This window comes from Lonchura striata, chromosome 3, assembly GCF_050655825.1.
Source record: "Lonchura striata isolate lonStrDom1 chromosome 3, ASM5065582v1, whole genome shotgun sequence".
NCBI lineage: Eukaryota > Metazoa > Chordata > Aves > Passeriformes > Estrildidae > Lonchura > Lonchura striata.
In genome coordinates, this window is record NC_140705.1 from 11,555,967 (window position 1) to 11,573,535 (window position 17,569).

A 17,569-nucleotide genomic window follows, 5' to 3' on the forward strand; every position below is an offset into this window, starting at 1 on the left:
GTTCAAAATGCCCAGTGGCTGACTTGTGGGTTTTTCAAACTTGAGATGTTTTGCATGGAACTGGTCAGACAGACCCAACTGAGATTTTCTTGGGAATCTGGCTGCTAGTTGTCTTCTGTCCAGCTCTGATAATGGTTGTTATTTTCAGTTTGTGAATGGGAGGAAAGGTTTCAGCATATTCTGGATGTAAAGTACATGGCATATACCGCAGGGTAAAAATATGTGCTACGGAAGACAGTTGATATAATGGAAATCTTCATGTTTGTTTAATTTGCAGTATAGTTGTTCCAAAGCCTTCATCCTTAAAGCATTAAATTGTTGACAAGCTATCTTTGCCTTGATACATTTCTGCTAAGCTACCATAAAATTGGTACCCTAATGGAAGAAAATATAGACCTGCAACTATGTGTAGGTGTCTCTAGGCAGAGAAATTATATGTTTGTGTTCTCAGGTCTGTTGTAGAGTCTTTTAACTTTTAGTCAACCTCTTAATTTTTTTTTTCTACCTATAAGAAGGATTTCTTTTAGACTCTTAAAAAAGCCTGCAATACAATGAAACAAGAACCTTGAGTGGTAAAAATGCTCTACTGAATGTTTTGTCGTGGAACACAGCACCTAAAGCCTTGCTTCTTATGTTTATTTAGGTGCTTTGATTCATCCAAAAGATCCTGAACTGATCTTGGCTATAGAATCCTGTTTAAAAGGCCTCCTTCAGGCATTTTGCTGTGATAATCATAGCGATGAAAGAACTCTCCAGTTACTGATGTCAAAATATTATAAACGTGGACATAGACCTCAAATAATTGTAAATAAATTTCAGAATAGAGTTTATGATACTAGTCAGAGGTAAGTATGTTTTCAATTTTGTTGCTTAGCCTTGATGGTTTAAAAGAACTATTTGTAATTTTTTTTTTAAGAATCTCATGTGAGTTTTATGAATGGTTAGTTTTTTCTTTTTTTCAGAGGTGTTTATCATCCAGAATTCCCATCAGTTCTGACAGCATTGGAAATAGACAATCCAGTGGTTGCCAATTGTTTGATTGATATGAGGGGTATAGAAAGAGTCCTGCTAATTAAAGTAAGGCTTTATGCTTCCTATTATCTAAGTAATGTGTAGAGCATTTATGATATCTTCACTAGTAGTGTCTGTAATGGATAAAAGAGGTAGAGGAAGTTTTGCTCTCCTTTCTGCCTGATGTGTTTCAGGACCTTCCCTGTTTGTTTCTGGGTTGCCACTACCTTTCTGGACCTCTAAGTGGTGTAGTTTCCCAGTCTAAATAGTCCATGTTAGGAGACAGAGCCTCCTAACTGCTGGCTCTGTCTCATGTCTCTGTTAATTGGTGGGTTCAGGATGTGCTGCTTTTAGGTAGTCCAGAAGTTACCAAAATTTCCAACTACTCCTACTAGTTGTACCTAGCAGCTGGTAGCTAAGTTTTCTGACACTATCTGATTTCTGCTCTTAATTGATTTTTGATTTTCTGTTAATACTGAAGATACCAACTCCTGCAGATAAGATTACAGGCAAAATATTGTATATATTTTTATTTAGAGAAGGCAAGGTGTTCTCTAAATAAGCAGAACTAATGATCCTTACTTTTTGTGAATTTTACTTTTCTCCAAAATCTCTTGTCCCAGTTTATCCTCTGACATTCTTACTTGAAAGAGGCAGTTTGTGTTTTATCTAAAGCAGAGCTGACTGTTTATCAAGCATGGCTGTCACTGAGTGGGTTACTTGACAGCTGAACTTTGTAGGCTTTTCTCATGGCAGGAATGTTGGGATTGTTCTTCTCCTTCTGCCTGAACTAACCAGTGATTTTCATAACATTATTATCTTTGAGCCCTAACTGAACAATTTCAACTAAATCTCAAAGAAGTATTCTGTGGAAAAATGGATACATTGGAATAGATAATACAATTGCCTTGGACAATGGCACTTGTGACCACTTAGTCTGGCACTGTCAATGTTGGGTTTTTTTGCCAACATGTTTCCCTGAACTTTAGTTTAATATTGTTTGATATCTTTCATACTTCGCTTTGGAAGCTTGTTTCCTCTATGTTTATTTTGCTTTTGACAGTTGAATATATCTGTGCATAGTGACCTTCTGGTTAGTGATTTTTTTTTCCCCAAGGCAAATTCTAAGGGACTGATTAGACTACAGAATGACCAGTTAAACTTAGTGGGTTCTTGAGAACATAAATGTCCTACTCAGCTAAGAAAAGTAGATTCTTGACATTACAGGTAATTTTCACATTCATCTTTTCATTAGGAATTGTAATTATTTCTGGGTGAAAACATCTAGACAGCTTTTAAATTCTTATCTTAAATTAGGGTTGCATTTCTGCTGGTATTATAAGGCCATTTTGTTTTTCAGAATAACCGGAGGGCTCGTGAGGTAATGCAGCACAATCGGCCCCCAAGAAACTGTAGAGAAGCTTTCACTGCTGAAGGTGATCAAGTATTTGAACGACGCTATTACTCTTCCAATTCTGCCAGACCCCAGCTCCTAAGTCAAGATGTTGAAGCAGAAATCAGGTTAGCATCTTGTAACGTGTTTGTAAAAAGTGTGCTTGTTGGCATGAATAGTGGAATATATTTGTCTATTTGCACATACACTACTCTCTAGCCTCTTCATTTTCTTTCTGAGATTTACACTTCCTTTCTGAGAATTCTAGAAAACCTTTTAATTTCAGTGCCTTTTTGTGATAGGAAAAAAACTTGTGTTGTATTTAGTTATCTTTCAGCTTGTGGCATGTAGATCTTACCCACCAAACAGGGATTTTCTGTGCTCAATACTCCAGGAAATCTAGCTACCTTCTTTTTTATGCTTGGTCAAAAAGTGTATGGGGTCAAGGCTGTTTCTTTAAAAATATAATACTTGAACAGCGATGTTCAGCCAAAGTTGTTAGCACACATCCTCCTGTTGGTTTCAAACTTTGCATCTGTGTTTCCTCAGGCTTTTGACTTCATTCATGGTGGGTGGCTTTGAGAATTCCATCACTTTTTATGTTTTTAGGGTTTTTTTTTCTCTCATTGCTTTCAAAATGGTAGTTGAAAAAGCAAAATGTACTTCAAAGATTACAAACTTGAGCTGTCACCAAGGAAATTTGTGACAATAGAATACTTCCATTTTGAGGCTCAGATTGTATTAGAGACATATTAGGCAATTTTAGTATTAATAGTTGATAGTATAAACTGAATTGAATGTTAAAATTTATTTCTAGAAACTCAAAAGTTTTAAATGTGTCAGTTAATTGTAGTTTGTTCATGTCAGTATATAATAAATTTCACTCAAAGAGTATCTTAACTTTCGAAGTGTTACAGGCATTCCATTACCAATTTTGCTATGGGGGAATGATGTAGGCTAGTTAAAAAGGAGTGCATTTTTACCCTTTGTCTTGTCATGCATGTAATTTTTTTTTGTGTATTTCTGCATGTGTTTGTCACAAATAATATATGTGTAGTATGTAACATCTCAATATCCCTTTGTTTATAAAGTCACTTGGATAGTGAAATTGAAAACAAAAGGGCACAGTTGACAGCCTCTCAACAGCGCTTACGTTCCATTGAAAATGAGATTAGGCAGAATGAAGATCATCTCTATGGTCATCAGCGACACCAAAAACAACTACAGGTAAAAATAGGTACAGTGTTAGTTTTTAGGAACTGCTCAGTCTTTCCCTATTTCATTTTGACTTCTGCAATCTATCTGGAGTGCCTGATAGTTTTTAAGTTTTATCCTTACTTTTGTTGTTTGCTTTTATGATTGTTTGTTTGTTTGTTTGTTTTTTGTAGTGGGCTCTTATAATTAAGGACGGAATTATAGAGGCCAAATCAATCCTTACATATGCTGTTATTTCTGTTTGGTATCTTTCCCCACCGTGTGCTAAATCTTACAAATTTCTACTGCTTTTTAACTGATCTTGATACACTGAATATTTCTTCTTTAAGTTCTCTTAATTTTAATTTGTTTATAAACCATTTTACAGCTGTTAGCTTCCTTTCTGTGGTCTCTGGTACTTCTGGGTAGGATATATATTTGTGGTGGCCAGTGGTGCTCTAGGTAGGCAGTGTAAGCTAGTACATACTTGTCACGATCCGCTAGTGCAAGCGGGAGTCGTGATGGTTCGTTTTACTGATCTCTGAGTGCAAAAACAACACAGAAGGGATTTTTAATATTAATCAAAGCAAATGCACCTTTTACTGAGTGTACACAGCAAATGTGATAGAAGGATTAGAAAGGAGATAAGGGATAGAGAGAGAAAGAGAAAGAGGGGAAGGGAAATAGCTAGCAACAGAGAGATGAAATCCTCATGGTCCGGTCAATAGATCCATCTTGTCACGTCAGGGAGAGTCTCGAAGTCTTTGGTTGACTCTGAGGTCTTTATAGTCTTGAGGTGGGGGAGGGAACAGGATAGGATGGTTCCAGAGAGAGAGCAGGTACAGGACAGTGGACAGACAGTCCAGTTCCAAAAAGGACAAACCAGTCCCAGCAGTGAGCAGGACCCATTGTTTCTTGGTCCAGCAAAAACACCTGCAGGCAACACTTGGCAGACATCCCGTTTCAGTCAGGCAAGTGCCCCTGTGTTAGAATTTTAAGGGTCTCAGTCTCAGTCCTTGGTGAGGGGCTTTAGACTCCATCCTTGATGGTAGTCATGAGGCAGATGAGGGATCTTCCGTGGAGGATCATCTGGCCAAGAGGTGGGGAAATTCATGGGGTATTGTGATGAGCAAGGATCGTGATGCAGGTGGAAGTGTACAGAGCAAGCTGCTAATTGCCAGTCCCTACTCAAAGCAGTGTAGTGTGGCAGCACAGCAAGCACATCTGCAAACAATCACTTGGCAAGTGTTCACCTCAACCAGGCCAGAACTCCAGTCAGGGTCTTCAGGGTCTTAGTCTCTGTCCTTGTGACGATTGTGAGGCAGATGAGGGATACTTTGACTGTCTCTTACGATACTGTATAAGGTTATATTCAGTAAATAATAAGTAAGAAGCAGAAAAAAAACCCCTAGCATGTAGTCTGAAATGGTGAAGATAAATACTTGGAGAAAAAATAAAGTGTATTTTGTTAAATTGTCATATTGAATGGAAATAGGATAACTTAATGAATTAAAGCACACGACTTTTAGAACAAGTTATATCTCATGAAAATTAATTCCACGGGTGGGTGTGAAGAGTTGTGTCTCTTGTTAGTCACTAACGAAGCTGAAAAATACAAGTATCTTCTTTCCTGTGATTACTTAAATGAACAAATGTGAACTTTTCTCCTTAGGTAAGCTTCAGAACATGTATTTTCTTTTTCTTCCCAGGTAAAAGTAAGAACAGCAAATGCGGAGATAGCAGATCTTGAAAATATGGAAGAGCACCAGTCAGCAGACATCCATATATTAGTAAGAATAATGCAATTATGTCTAACCTGTGTATGGATAATATATTTTAATGATGGCAATGTTTTGAAACAAGCTAAGATGGATAGTGAAGATTTGAACATGTGCCATAATTCTAAACACTTCTGTAAATTGAGTGATTTTATTTATTTTTGATGATTTAAATTTTTTTCCCAGGTTTTGCAATATTTGTCTTTTTGAATCAGAAAGTATTTATGATGATAATTCATTAGGAATGATGTTATTTTCTAGGAGACAACAACAATCCACTTACTCTTCCTGCATTGCATTGTATATTGGATGTATATTGGCCACAGATCCAGAGGGAAGTTGCCTTGTTCTTTTCAGTCTTTCATCACAACTCCAAAATAAAATCCTCTTAATTTTCAGTCACATAAGTATGAAGTTCCACTTTTACTTTGCAGTTTGATTTAGTGGTCTCCTACAAGAGCCATCATTCTATTCCTTTGGACTTTAGTGACAATTACATTGAACTGCTCCTATACTAGAGTTATAGAGTACTTCATGTAATACTGTACCCTAATACTGATAGTAAAAAAATCTGTAGTAGTTTACAAATGTATCTCCTTTTATTGTTCTTAACTTTAATACGTTTTGACAGCAAGAAGAAGCTGAAGAAAATAAGGCTAGAATGGAATCTGTAAAACAAGACATGCAGCTACAAAGCAGAAAAGTGGAAGAACTGAAAAATACTCTCCAAGCAGCTGAAAAAAAATTAGAAGAAGTGAAAGAAAAAATTCATCAAGTAGAAGAAATTGCTGGCCCAATTAAGGTAACAGTAATTTTATATTGTATTTTTGATTTGTTCCATTTGTGTGTCAAGGTGAATGAGGTTAAGAAGAGGTGAGGCAGGAGAAGAGAACTTCTTGTTGCCTGATATACTTAATGTCTATCTAGAGAATGGAAATGGAGCATTCCATCCAGAACATGTTGGAAAATATGCTTGGCAATATTTTGAAGGTGATGTTGATTGTTACAAGTACTCACTGTAGTGTTTTATGTTTAAAGAGAGTTCATTTTGAGGTATCTTTAGTCATGAAGTGAAAAGGCAGAAAAAACGGTTTCCTTGACTTTCCTTTCTCATGCATCACATTTGTTGTTTTTACTTGTTTGTTTCTAAGAAACCTTGGCTAAGAATGTTCATAACTGTTCATTTCTCTAAATATCATTTGAAATTCTAGATGAATTGGTTGTTATTTTATGAAGTTACATAATCACAGAAGGTACAAGCATATAGTTTTAATTATTCAAGACTACAGAAGGCACCTGGAAATGGCAAAGAAATAGCAAGACTTAAGATAAATACCAGAATGGTGACATGCAAAATTTGATATTGGCAAATAGAAGGCAATCTCACTTTGGCAAGAAGAGCTTATGGTTTGAAAATAGAAAACAGAAATAAGAGTTCAGGACATTTGTAGTACTTTAAACTTGTAGAAGGATGAAATAATGAAAACTTAAAAGATCACTATGGGGATCTCTTACACGTCTCACTTAAACTGTAAATTGCTGCATAGTTAGCCCAAATTAAAAGAGCAAACAAAAAGAGAAAGGAAACAAGGCAGCAAAGCAACAGATAAATGTGTTAGTTCTAATGTATCTAATATGGAAGTTCTAAAAACATGATCTGTTTTAAAAGAACCACTCTGTATGGTAAGAGATTTATTCAGAATATGAAAACATTATTGCTATTGTTATTTAGAGTACTGAACACAGTTGAAGGAAGCACTGAAATTCCTGAAGAGGTTTTAAATCGAATGTGTTGTTAAGTGTCCTACAGTTGTTTAAGTAACTCTTGACATATAGCATGTTGAGGTTTTAAGATAGGATTGGAAAAAAGTAAGAGCATATGTTACTGTTGGTGATGGTTGGTTTTTGTGTTTGTTGTTCTGGGGTTTTTGAGTTGTTTCTTGGTATTTTTCTGTTTGGTTTGGTGTTTTTTTATTTTTATTAAGACAAGCCATCTAGTTTACTGGGATGAAGAAGAAAATAGCCCTAATTTATGTAATTCTTTATACCTCTTTTGCTTCTCTAGAAAGATATACCACTTCAACAGTATCAAAACTGAATAGAGGTTGCTGGGGAAGGGTCTGGAGCACAATTCCTGTGAGGAGCAGCTGAGGGAGCTGTGCCTGTTTAGCCTGGAGAAAAGGAGGCTCGAGGGGGACCTTACCAGTCTCTAAAACCACCTGAAAGGAGGCTGTAGTGGGGTGGGGCTCAGTTTCTTTCCCTGGGTAACAAGTGACAGAAGAAGAGGAAATGGCTTCAAATTGTACCAGGAGAGGTTTAGTTTAGATATGAGAATAAAAATTTTCATGGAAAGGGTTGTAAATCATTGAATCAAACTGCCCAGGCAAGTGGTGGAATCACTATCTCTGGAAGCATTCAAAAATGTATGGCTGTTGTACTGGAGGATGTGGTTTAGTGGTGTGTATGGTGGTGGTTTTGGGTTGATGGTTGTGCTTAATGTTATTAAAGGTTTATTCCAACCTTCACTATGCTATGATTCCATGATTTTATATTACAGGTATAGCAGGACACTGAATTTTCATACAGAAATGCAGTTCTGGCTGATACCACAGAGGCATTAGAAGTTCCAGATAGAATGTAGTGTAAAAAATAAATGCAGTTTTTTGAGCTTTAGGAGAAAGTATAGCTTTTCTTAAAGATTAAAACATCACCTCAACATATAATTGCTAAAATCATTGCATGTATGTGTTCCTTTTTGGAATTAAGCATAGACTTCCTCATAAGCTGCTCATAAGAAGTAGTGTTCCTGAAAGCAAAATAAGGTAGAACAAACTGTGAGAAGTCGGTAAACACTAGAGAGATTCACAGGAATCTACCCCAAACAGCTCACATCATGATTTGTCCCAAACAGGCTGAATTAAACCAGGCTGAGTCAGAAGTGGAAAACAGTAAACGCCATTTGCAGCACTATGAAGACAAACAGAGAGAACACGTGGCTTGCATAAATAAGCACAAAGATTTACTTGTTTCCAAAGAAAAGGAATTAGAGGTATGTGTGGTGGGTTTTTTTTAGCCATTGAAGTCAGATGGTCATGATTCTTCTAATATTTAATAATAAATCATTCCACTTGTATAATATACAGACCATATTCACATACTCAGCTGCACTGAGTATTCTCTCAGCTATGTCCTACACTGACTGTGTAATGCAAGTAAAGTAATTTTGTGTAAGTGAATTGAGGCCTCTTTTTTCTATAGGACACCAGTTCTCTTTTGACAGCTAAATTAGGGTTTATCCATCTAGGACCATTTCTTCTGTCTTTTGCAATGAGAAGATTAAAATTACTTAAAATTTGTGGCTTAAGTTAAATTGAATAATATTGTTTTGGTTTCTTGGATGGTAGGGCTTTCCTTGTACAGGCCCCATATCTGGTCTTCTACCCTATTTAAATATGGTGATTTTGGATCCTTATTTATCTGCATTAACTAAATAACTATGACTGCATTAAAAATCTTGGATACAATTTTTGGCACTGAAATAACAACCCATGTATAAATGTTGTTGATAAAATTAACTGGGTTTGCTGTAATGAAAACAGAAAGAACAGAAAAATATTGTTCTTGCTTGGAGTTTGTAGCACATAATACTTGTTGTGAAGACTAAACAGATTTTTGAAAAATGTGACAATTATTTGAGTTTCAAACATTCCTTTAGGAAAAAATGGCAAAAGCAAGGCAAATCTTCCCAGAGCCCATCAAGGTCAGCAGAACTGTTAAAAGTCTTGATGCAGAAATGAATCGTTTGAGAGAGAAGATAAATTTAGAAAGCAGTCACCGTGGAAACAGAGAAGAAATAATACAGTAAGTCATCTTTACTGTCTAAAACACTTCAGGTAGGGTGGAAAAGAGGGGAAAGAAGTTTTCTTACTGCCTCACTGTGTGTTTATGTGTGTTTTTACTACTTAAGCTATCTATAAAGCTGTAGAAATGTTTTGTACTTATTCTCCCAGTACTGAACAGGCTTAAGAGTCCTGAAATACCTTCCAGTGATTTTAAGCAGCATCTGTGCTATATATATGATGTTACCAAAAATCAGATATGCTCTTAGTGTTTTGAAGTATCCCAGTTACAACAATGCAAATTTAACTCACCATTGTTTTGTGATGCATTGAGGATTAAGCATAATTCTAGTTTGACTAACTATTGCACAAGCTGGAAGCTCCTGGAGTGTATTTCAGGGAAGCACTCCCCTCAGATATTCTTGAGCATGGAGAAACTGGTCATTTATTCTTCTTGGAGAAAGAGTTTATTTTCAAAAGAATTAAAAATAGAATTAAGTCTTAATTTTTGTCTGCATTTCATTGTGAACAGAATCTTACTTATCAAATGCTTTTAGCTTTCACTTTCAAGAAAGTTTTCATTTGAATATTTTGGTTATCAAAATGATTTTCAGCATTTACAGCAATAGCTAAGTTTTAATGCAATCCTAACCTTTCTGTCAATTAAAACAGGCAATTTCATTATGCAAAGGAAAGATACGAGGATGCAAGCAATAAAGTGAAGAACTTAAGGAGATTTATTGCAGTACTGGACGAAGTAATGACAGAGAGGCTCAAAGTGTATCGGCAATTCCTAAGGTGAGCTTAAGACAGTGTTCACAACAATCTTTTTAACCTAAGCTTGCTCTCAGTTTCAATCTTATGATTCCTGAGAGTTTAGAGGCAGCCTGGATTGACAGCTGGAAAAGCAGTGAGGTAGTGGAGCCTGTATTTTGGTTCATCCCAAAGATCTCAACTGTGTTGACTTCATCCAAGGCAGTTCTGTTTGAATTCTGGTGTTGGTCAGTAAAATGTCAGCAGCATATGAGGATTTGAAATAATCTGGGCTGTCATTAATTTTTATTGATTATAATCAGTGGTCCTGAGCTCCTATAATTTCATTTTCGGCCAAACAATTCTCCCCTGCTGTGTGCTGAAAAATTTTAAGGTGCTGATTCAGAGTCTATAATTTAACAGCTTCTTCTCCATTACTGTGTACATCCCTAATTTCTTGCTTCAGTCTCTTAATATCTTATACCTATCCATGAAGATTTTGTTGTTGCCTTCATTCAAAAGGATTCTCTCCAGTATGTCTAATGTTGTCTACTTGAGAGTGCAGTTGATTTTGGGGGAATGTTGTTATTGGGGGAGGGCTTAACACTTAATGATGTGGAACTGTTGATGAAAATCTGTTGTCACTTTTTCATGTATTTAAAAGCTTGCTCCCCTAATGTTTGTTTGCTTGATTTAAGGAAACTTTCTATGCACTGCAAACTCCACTTTGAGCAGTTATTACGTCTTCGAGGTTACTCTGGACATATAATGTTTGACCACAAGAATGAGACAATTTCCATAACAGTAAGTTGTTTTATATTACTTCAATTACTATAATACATAATGAATTATTATCTGTTTTAGTCTCAGATACTAGAAATACATTGCAAATAATAGAATAAATTGTTTTTCCTTCTGCAAAATGTGATACACTAAGTTGTAGTGTTATAAATATTCTGATCAGGTAATCAATTTAATCATATAAAAGAGTTAGTTATGATTACAAGTAGAAAATTATGAAGTATAAGGTATAGAAATGGTAGGAGTGTTATGCTTGAAATACGCAGCCATGAGAACCTCACCAAGAAATTGCTGGACTTCTGTGTTTTGGTTAAGGAACTCTGAAGACTGTCATGCCCACCAGTTATGCTGCTTGGTTTTAATATCAACTATTGGTCTTAATATCAACTATTCCAATCAGTAGATCTCAGCAGAGATGAGCAGTGATTGTTTTAGGATAAGAATACTGATAGAGTTCTATAACTAGCAAAACCAGTCATTGCAAAGGTTAAATTTAAGAGTGAGCGTATTATGTATGCACAGTATGTAAAAGAAATTATGTAACAATGATTCAGCAGCAAAAGTATGTAAAAATGGCTAGATTTTGTCTGTTAAGCAGGACACATTGAAAGAGTTTCCAAAAACCTCAGTGAAGAAATGTCTGCTTAATCACCTCAAACTTATTCAACACTCATCCAGAGTGTTGGATAAGTTTCTTTTGTCCCATTTGGTGACAGTAGGATGTTGTTGAAAACAAGCAAGGACAGAAAACATTGCCATTTTAAATGGTTGCTGGATTACAAGGAGTAAATGTGAATTTGTTATCCAGTCTTTCAAAATAACTTATTCCTGGATCATTGATAGGAAGTTCAGCAGTATTTGTGTGATTCTATAATGGCTCTAGTTGTTATTTAAACAATTTAATACAGGAAAGCTTTGGTAGGTTTTTTCTGTGTATCTTTTAACATACATCCTAAAAAGTTTTATCATGGATTTATTTACTTTTGTTTCTGTGGCAGTCTTTAGTTTTAGGAATTAAGGGGAAAAATGTGCAGTAAGTAGTAACATAAATACATGTCACAGTCCTAATTAGACAGGTCAAGCAAGTGTATCTGAAGAACAAAACTCAGTCCATAAAATATCAAGTTATTACTTGGCTTTATCAGAATATGTATTTTTAATAGCTGATGTCTCACATATCTCACAAAAGAGATCTTATTTAGTCAAGGAATGTAAGTTGCAAAAAGAAAACAATTCCCTGCAAAAAAAATATTTTACTTCAAAATAATCTTTACTTGCCTGCTTAACTCATTAAAGGCAGTGCAATTAGCAGGGCAAGGAAATGCCCGAGTTTCATCTTACAGAATGAGTGCCACAAGATGTCGTCATAATCAATGTAACCAAATGGCTGTTCACAATGTTTCATGTATTCCATGTGAAGAATCCCTTCCTCATTTAAAATTCTTCTGTAAACCAATTACCTGCTTTTCTATTGTGGCTGGTAACCATGGGATTTTACTGTCTTGTAAACATTTATGTTGACATTTATTAAACACTGTGTAACAGCTACTAGAAATAGACATTTGAATAACAAAACTCTAGCAGAGTCATTCAGTCTGTTCAGTGTGTATGACTGTGAGAGAAGAAATTGCAGTGATCCTAGAAATGTGTTACTGAATGGTTAGGAGCCATCCCATTCCAGAATGGCAGTTGCAGTGAAATGCAGAGAAGTGTTTTCAAGTGATCTGTTCATGTATAATGTGTTTGCTGTTAAAATTATGATTCTATTAGTATATCTTCATTTCAGATTTAAAAATTGCTCCAATATTTTTATTTCAAGGTTCAGCCTCGAGAGGACGAAAAAACTGGACGTAGTGATCTGAAATCCTTATCAGGAGGTGAACGTTCCTTCTCCACAGTTTGTTTCATTCTTTCTCTGTGGAACATTTCTGAATCTCCTTTCAGATGCATGGATGAATTTGATGTCTACATGGTATAGTTTAAACTTAAACTATATCTCCCATTCTGATTTGTATAAATAGGGAAATAGTTGTGTTGTTACTTATTTGATTAGATTGTATACTGTATATGATTAGATTTAAAACCACTATGGTTAACTGTAAATTATAAAAAGCCCCAAACCAAAATCAAAATCCCTCCAAAGCAAAATTTGTTAGTGATCTTGTTCACTTTGTTGGGTGACTTTTGAATCTTAATGTGTTTCTGAAGTTGGTGTCCAGTAACATGAGCTTTTCTGTTAATTTATGTGTTCAAACCATTCTTCAGCACAAAAATAATAAATCAGCTGGCTCTGTATTTGTCAGAGGTTGACTCTCCATATTGCTGGAACATTCTGGACTTGGCATGTGCTTTGATTTATTCCAATTTTGGGATCAGTGTGGGTTTCTTTCGGAGCAAATGTAGCAATTGGGTTCACTGTTGCTACTCATTTTATAGAAACTCATACTTCAGCTAGGAACATGTTTCCAAGATGTTGGAATGCAGAATAATGAACAATAGATACTAATGTTAGCTAAAACTGATAAATCATATTTTTGTGTACAGATTCCCTGGACAGGCCACTAAGCCAATTTGAAATTTATTTTCTTTTTTTTTAAGATTTGTTTCCTACTTATTAAATATACAGGGTGGTATGAGTTTGAGAAAATATTTAGTTCTGTGAGATAAAGATTTGATGCTGGCTTATTTTATTTTGCCTCAGTGTCCCTTTCTCATCAATAATTTATTTACTAGAAATCACTTAGAGGGAACAAAGATAATATAGTTTCTATTAAAGAATTTGAAGAACAGTATGCATCTAAGGTAGTGAAGCAGTTGTTTTCCAGCTACCTTTCAAATCTTAGATCCTCTTTGTGCAGAAGTTTATCCATCTTTCTGGAAAAAGATGGCTACTCAGAAGTGGAGTCCTTGCAAAGAGCTTGCATGTCATCTGTTCCATAAATTATTCCACACAATCTGTCTTTCCACCGCCGTGCCAGTAATGCACCTTACTGTCCACACGTTCTGTAGTTAGTCTTGGTGAATCACAGGGCCCCACCACATGAGGACTCCACGGTGTGTTTTTGTGGGAGATCTCTGCTTTCCTGAGGATCAGTGCACAGCAGTAGAGCTTTGTTGGTCCCCCCTAGTAACAGCTTTCTATTGCACATCTTTTTCAGTGAGCCTAATGTGTAAGGTTCCATTCCAAATATTAATAATAATATTAACAATAATAATAATAATGAAAACAAGCTCCGTAATATCATAGGTTTCATGGAGCCCTTAAATCCTTTCAGGTGATCTTTCAGGAAGGATTTTACAGGAAATATTATTCTGCTAAAGTACAGTTCATCTCAGCATGCCAATGAAGTAAAAAGTACTATATGCACATCAAAGATGATAGAAAAACACTATAAGTAGATTAATGTGTGATTTTTCTGACAGAAGCTTTCCATTGCCCATGTATGCTGAAAAGTACAGTCTAAGAATTTCCCAGGCTATAATTTGTAGCTTTAGATTTTTACCCTAATGTTTCTCCAGGTTTTCATAGTTTTTATTAGTCTTATTTAGATATTTTCTTTAGCCAGCCTTGACTGTATAGCAGTTAATTCTGATAGGCTTTCTAGAATCATGCTTTCTAATGTATTTATTACTGTCAGTACCACTTCCTGACAAATATTTTGTCTTTAGGATATGGTTAACAGAAGAATTGCCGTTGACATGATTCTGGAGAGGGCTGATTTTCAGCGGCATCGACAGTTCATTTTGTTCACCCCCCTGAGCATGAGGTAATACTGCTGTGGTTTAGTTCAAGACAAGAATTGCAAGGGAGTTCTCTTGTAAGAAGTGTAAGATGAAAAAGTTGAGTGTCACAATAGAACATAAAAAATGAAGCACTTCTGTGAATTTAAAGGGGCTTTTTAGTAAGTTTTTTCTACTTTTCCTTCCATAATGGTAATTCAGTTGGACTTGAATAAGTTTATCTGAAATAAAACAATTTCTGGAAATACTTCATTTGTCAAGCAGGCTCTTCTTAGCTTTGTATGTCACTCTTGTCTCCCAAAAATAACAAAAGACATGCGATTTTTTTCTGTACTACTCTCAAGGGGTTTGTCATTTGATTTTATTTTCCGGGTTGTAATGTTGCTGCTCTAGAGACTCATAGCTTACACCATGTTTTAAATTTCTCATCTAGTGGTTCAAAATTATTTCAAAACCTTTAGATAAAATTCTGGTAGAGACATGCCCAGTTTAAGGGGACAGTCATGTCTTTAACCTTGTGCAACCAACTCCTCTCTATTAACCCAGTGTAACTAGTAAAGCCTGAGAGGGTTATTCAAGCAGTCTTCAAAAAGAAGTTGATTTATTCCTAATTGACTTCCCTCACTAAAGTATATAAAAAGTAAAGTAGTGATATCTCTTGCTATTTCAGTGGAAATGCTTTTGTGGAGATTTTCTGAATCTAGTAAACACACAGGATTTTTTTGTATGGTTAGTGTTAAAAAAATTAGTATTTCAAGTTCAGATTGAATTTGTTATATTTGTTCCATGTGTTATATTGTTCCATGTTTCAGCAGACATTAAATTTAAGAAAAATATGGGGGCAACTTCAGGAAAAATCCATTTCAGATAATCATTGGAGAAGCCTGTGTAAATTTGTGTTCAATAACTTTGCTCGTTCTTAGTATGTTGTGATTGATTACATATGTGTATAGTGTGTGCTACTTCAGTATCTGTAAGTCAAATCCTTACTTGTATTCCATCATTCGTTCATTTGGAGGTTTTCGTAAAATAACCTTTTCTGTAGTTAAGACAGTCTAATTGTTAGAAATCACATGATTGAAATGAGTGCTTGTCTTTACTTCAAGCTTCTATTCAAATCAGGCCTGTGAAGCCCAAACTTCACCTCATGCTACTGTTTTTTAAAAACTGTCAAAGAAAAAAGGTGGAGTTATTTAAAGGAAAATATATAATGTAATGAATCAAATGGAAGTACTAAAATTCTTGGAGAAGAAACACTGTTTAAATGATGCATCCTTTATTTTTAGTTCTCTGCCTACGAGTCCCCATATTCGAATCCTCCGCATGCCAGACCCTCCAAAAGACCAAAGAACACTGAATTTCCAAAATAGGAATGACGGAGATGAAGATCAATAAGCATCTCTGTATGACTACGGTATTATATTGAAGACAAATGTGTAATAATATATGTAAAATTACTGCTTCCTGATACTGAAAAAGATGATTAATTGTTAGATACTCTCAGGAAGATATTTCTGTATTATTATTAATTATTTTTTAAAGGATTACTGTGTGTGCACAGAAGAATAAGCACAGTTTGGATGAGGAGAAAATTTTGAATGTTCTGTTGATATTTTTAGCTACCAACTCTAGAATTTTTTTATCTGTTGTTCTGATTTTTCTTCTGAAAAATTTGAAATATATTTTGTATAACTATGAAATAATATTTTAATAAACCGTTTGAACTGATACTTGTGGTAATGTTTTAGTGTCTCTACACACTTGAAATTAGGATTAAGTTACAAATACTGTTTTCTTCCTAGCTATACTTTATTTCTTAAATATGTGGTAATTAATACATGCAGTAAAATGTGTTTCTTTTGTTTTCCAGTGAAATCGCAGTAGCTGAACATGAGAAACTATTAGAACTTATACTTTCATAATTAGAAAAGGGATACATTTATATGTAGTATATTATCTTGGCAGGAAAATAGTTCTTTCTTTCCTTTCCTAATGAGTTTGAGTGTCTTTGGACATGAGCTTACAAAACCTAGCAAGCTGTGTCTTTATAAACCTAGATTCTTAATTCCGGTGAACTGGTTCTTACACATTCTTGAGTTTCCAGGTACAGAATAAGTCTCTAAATATTAATTTTATTATCATAACCTAAAGAGACACAAGTCTTTACAATATATAGGAATTAAGTAGAATTAGAACTTTGAGAAATAATATATTAACTTTTCTACAGCATTGTAGACATGTGTTTTATTTGGTCTCCCTGCCCTCTCTCCCCTCCCATGTTTCTGTGGGACTAGAGCACTTGAACTTGATTTGTTTCAATATTGCAAGCATTTACTGGGGATAGGAGGGAGAAAGAAGAAACAGATTTTTTAAACTCACTTAAATTAACCTTCTGTTCTTCTTATGTTCTTTTTTTTCTCCAGGAACTTGAAATTTTTGGCAGCTCTTCAGAAAAAAAACACTTTTTAGAGTTCAGCTGCATTTCTTTTCTGTTGTTTTAGGGGATGTTTTGTTGTTGTTTGATGTTATGTGGCTACAAGAGCCATTGAGACTGCTCGGAGAACAACATTCAGCAGTTTCTGCACTTTTTTACTGAATAGCAGTTCGTCAATAAAACCTTTCTACAGTGTAAGTTTTAACTTGACTTTGTAGCGTAATTTGTTTTCAGTTGCAGCACAGTGTTAAACTTGTAGGTTTCTTTAAAATACGGAAGCTAGGTAAGACTTGAAGGAAATACACCTTATATAATCATGGGACCATAAAAAATGCTGAGTTGGAAAGGACCCATCAGCTGTGTTATGTTCCTAGTTGACTGGCAAGTGGAAGTCCCACATAAGGAGAAGGGCAGTTGAGCTGGAAGAGTCCCTTAGTTCCTCAGTGTCATCGTCCTGGCCGGGAGGTCTGTAGTAGATTGCCAAAATGACATTGCATTATTTGTATGTTGATTCTTAGAGGCTTGCAACTGTGCCATTGCCAGCTGTAGGCTCCATGCATTACACCCCTGCCATGACTTACAATGCCACCTCGCCCATTTCTGCCCTGCCCATCCCTCCTGAACA

At 35.4% G+C, this 17,569-nt stretch overlaps 1 protein-coding gene across 6 annotated transcripts in view; it reads left to right on the plus strand.

Annotated features, from left to right (window-relative positions):
• SMC6 (structural maintenance of chromosomes 6) overlaps window positions 1-17,147 on the plus strand; it is a 45,693-nt gene extending 28,546 nt beyond the window's left edge. For 5 of the 6 annotated variants that reach the window (XM_021525368.3, XM_077782441.2, XM_085574518.1 and 2 more), the window contains 13 exons: window positions 644-845; window positions 963-1,077; window positions 2,372-2,532; window positions 3,496-3,631; window positions 5,308-5,388; window positions 6,008-6,178; window positions 8,288-8,425; window positions 9,092-9,237; window positions 9,888-10,013; window positions 10,667-10,772; window positions 12,589-12,741; window positions 14,439-14,536; window positions 15,797-16,238. In XM_021525368.3, coding sequence (XP_021381043.2) covers window positions 644-845; window positions 963-1,077; window positions 2,372-2,532; window positions 3,496-3,631; window positions 5,308-5,388; window positions 6,008-6,178; window positions 8,288-8,425; window positions 9,092-9,237; window positions 9,888-10,013; window positions 10,667-10,772; window positions 12,589-12,741; window positions 14,439-14,536; window positions 15,797-15,905 — 1,742 coding nt within the window. In that variant the 3' untranslated portion in view covers window positions 15,906-16,238. Of the gene's footprint in view, window positions 1-643; window positions 846-962; window positions 1,078-2,371; window positions 2,533-3,495; window positions 3,632-5,307; window positions 5,389-6,007; window positions 6,179-8,287; window positions 8,426-9,091; window positions 9,238-9,887; window positions 10,014-10,666; window positions 10,773-12,588; window positions 12,742-14,438; window positions 14,537-15,796; window positions 16,239-16,933 lie in introns of those variants that run through there. The other variant, XM_085574519.1, reaches the window with a different exon arrangement.
• The last annotated feature ends 422 nt before the right edge of the window (window positions 17,148-17,569 follow it).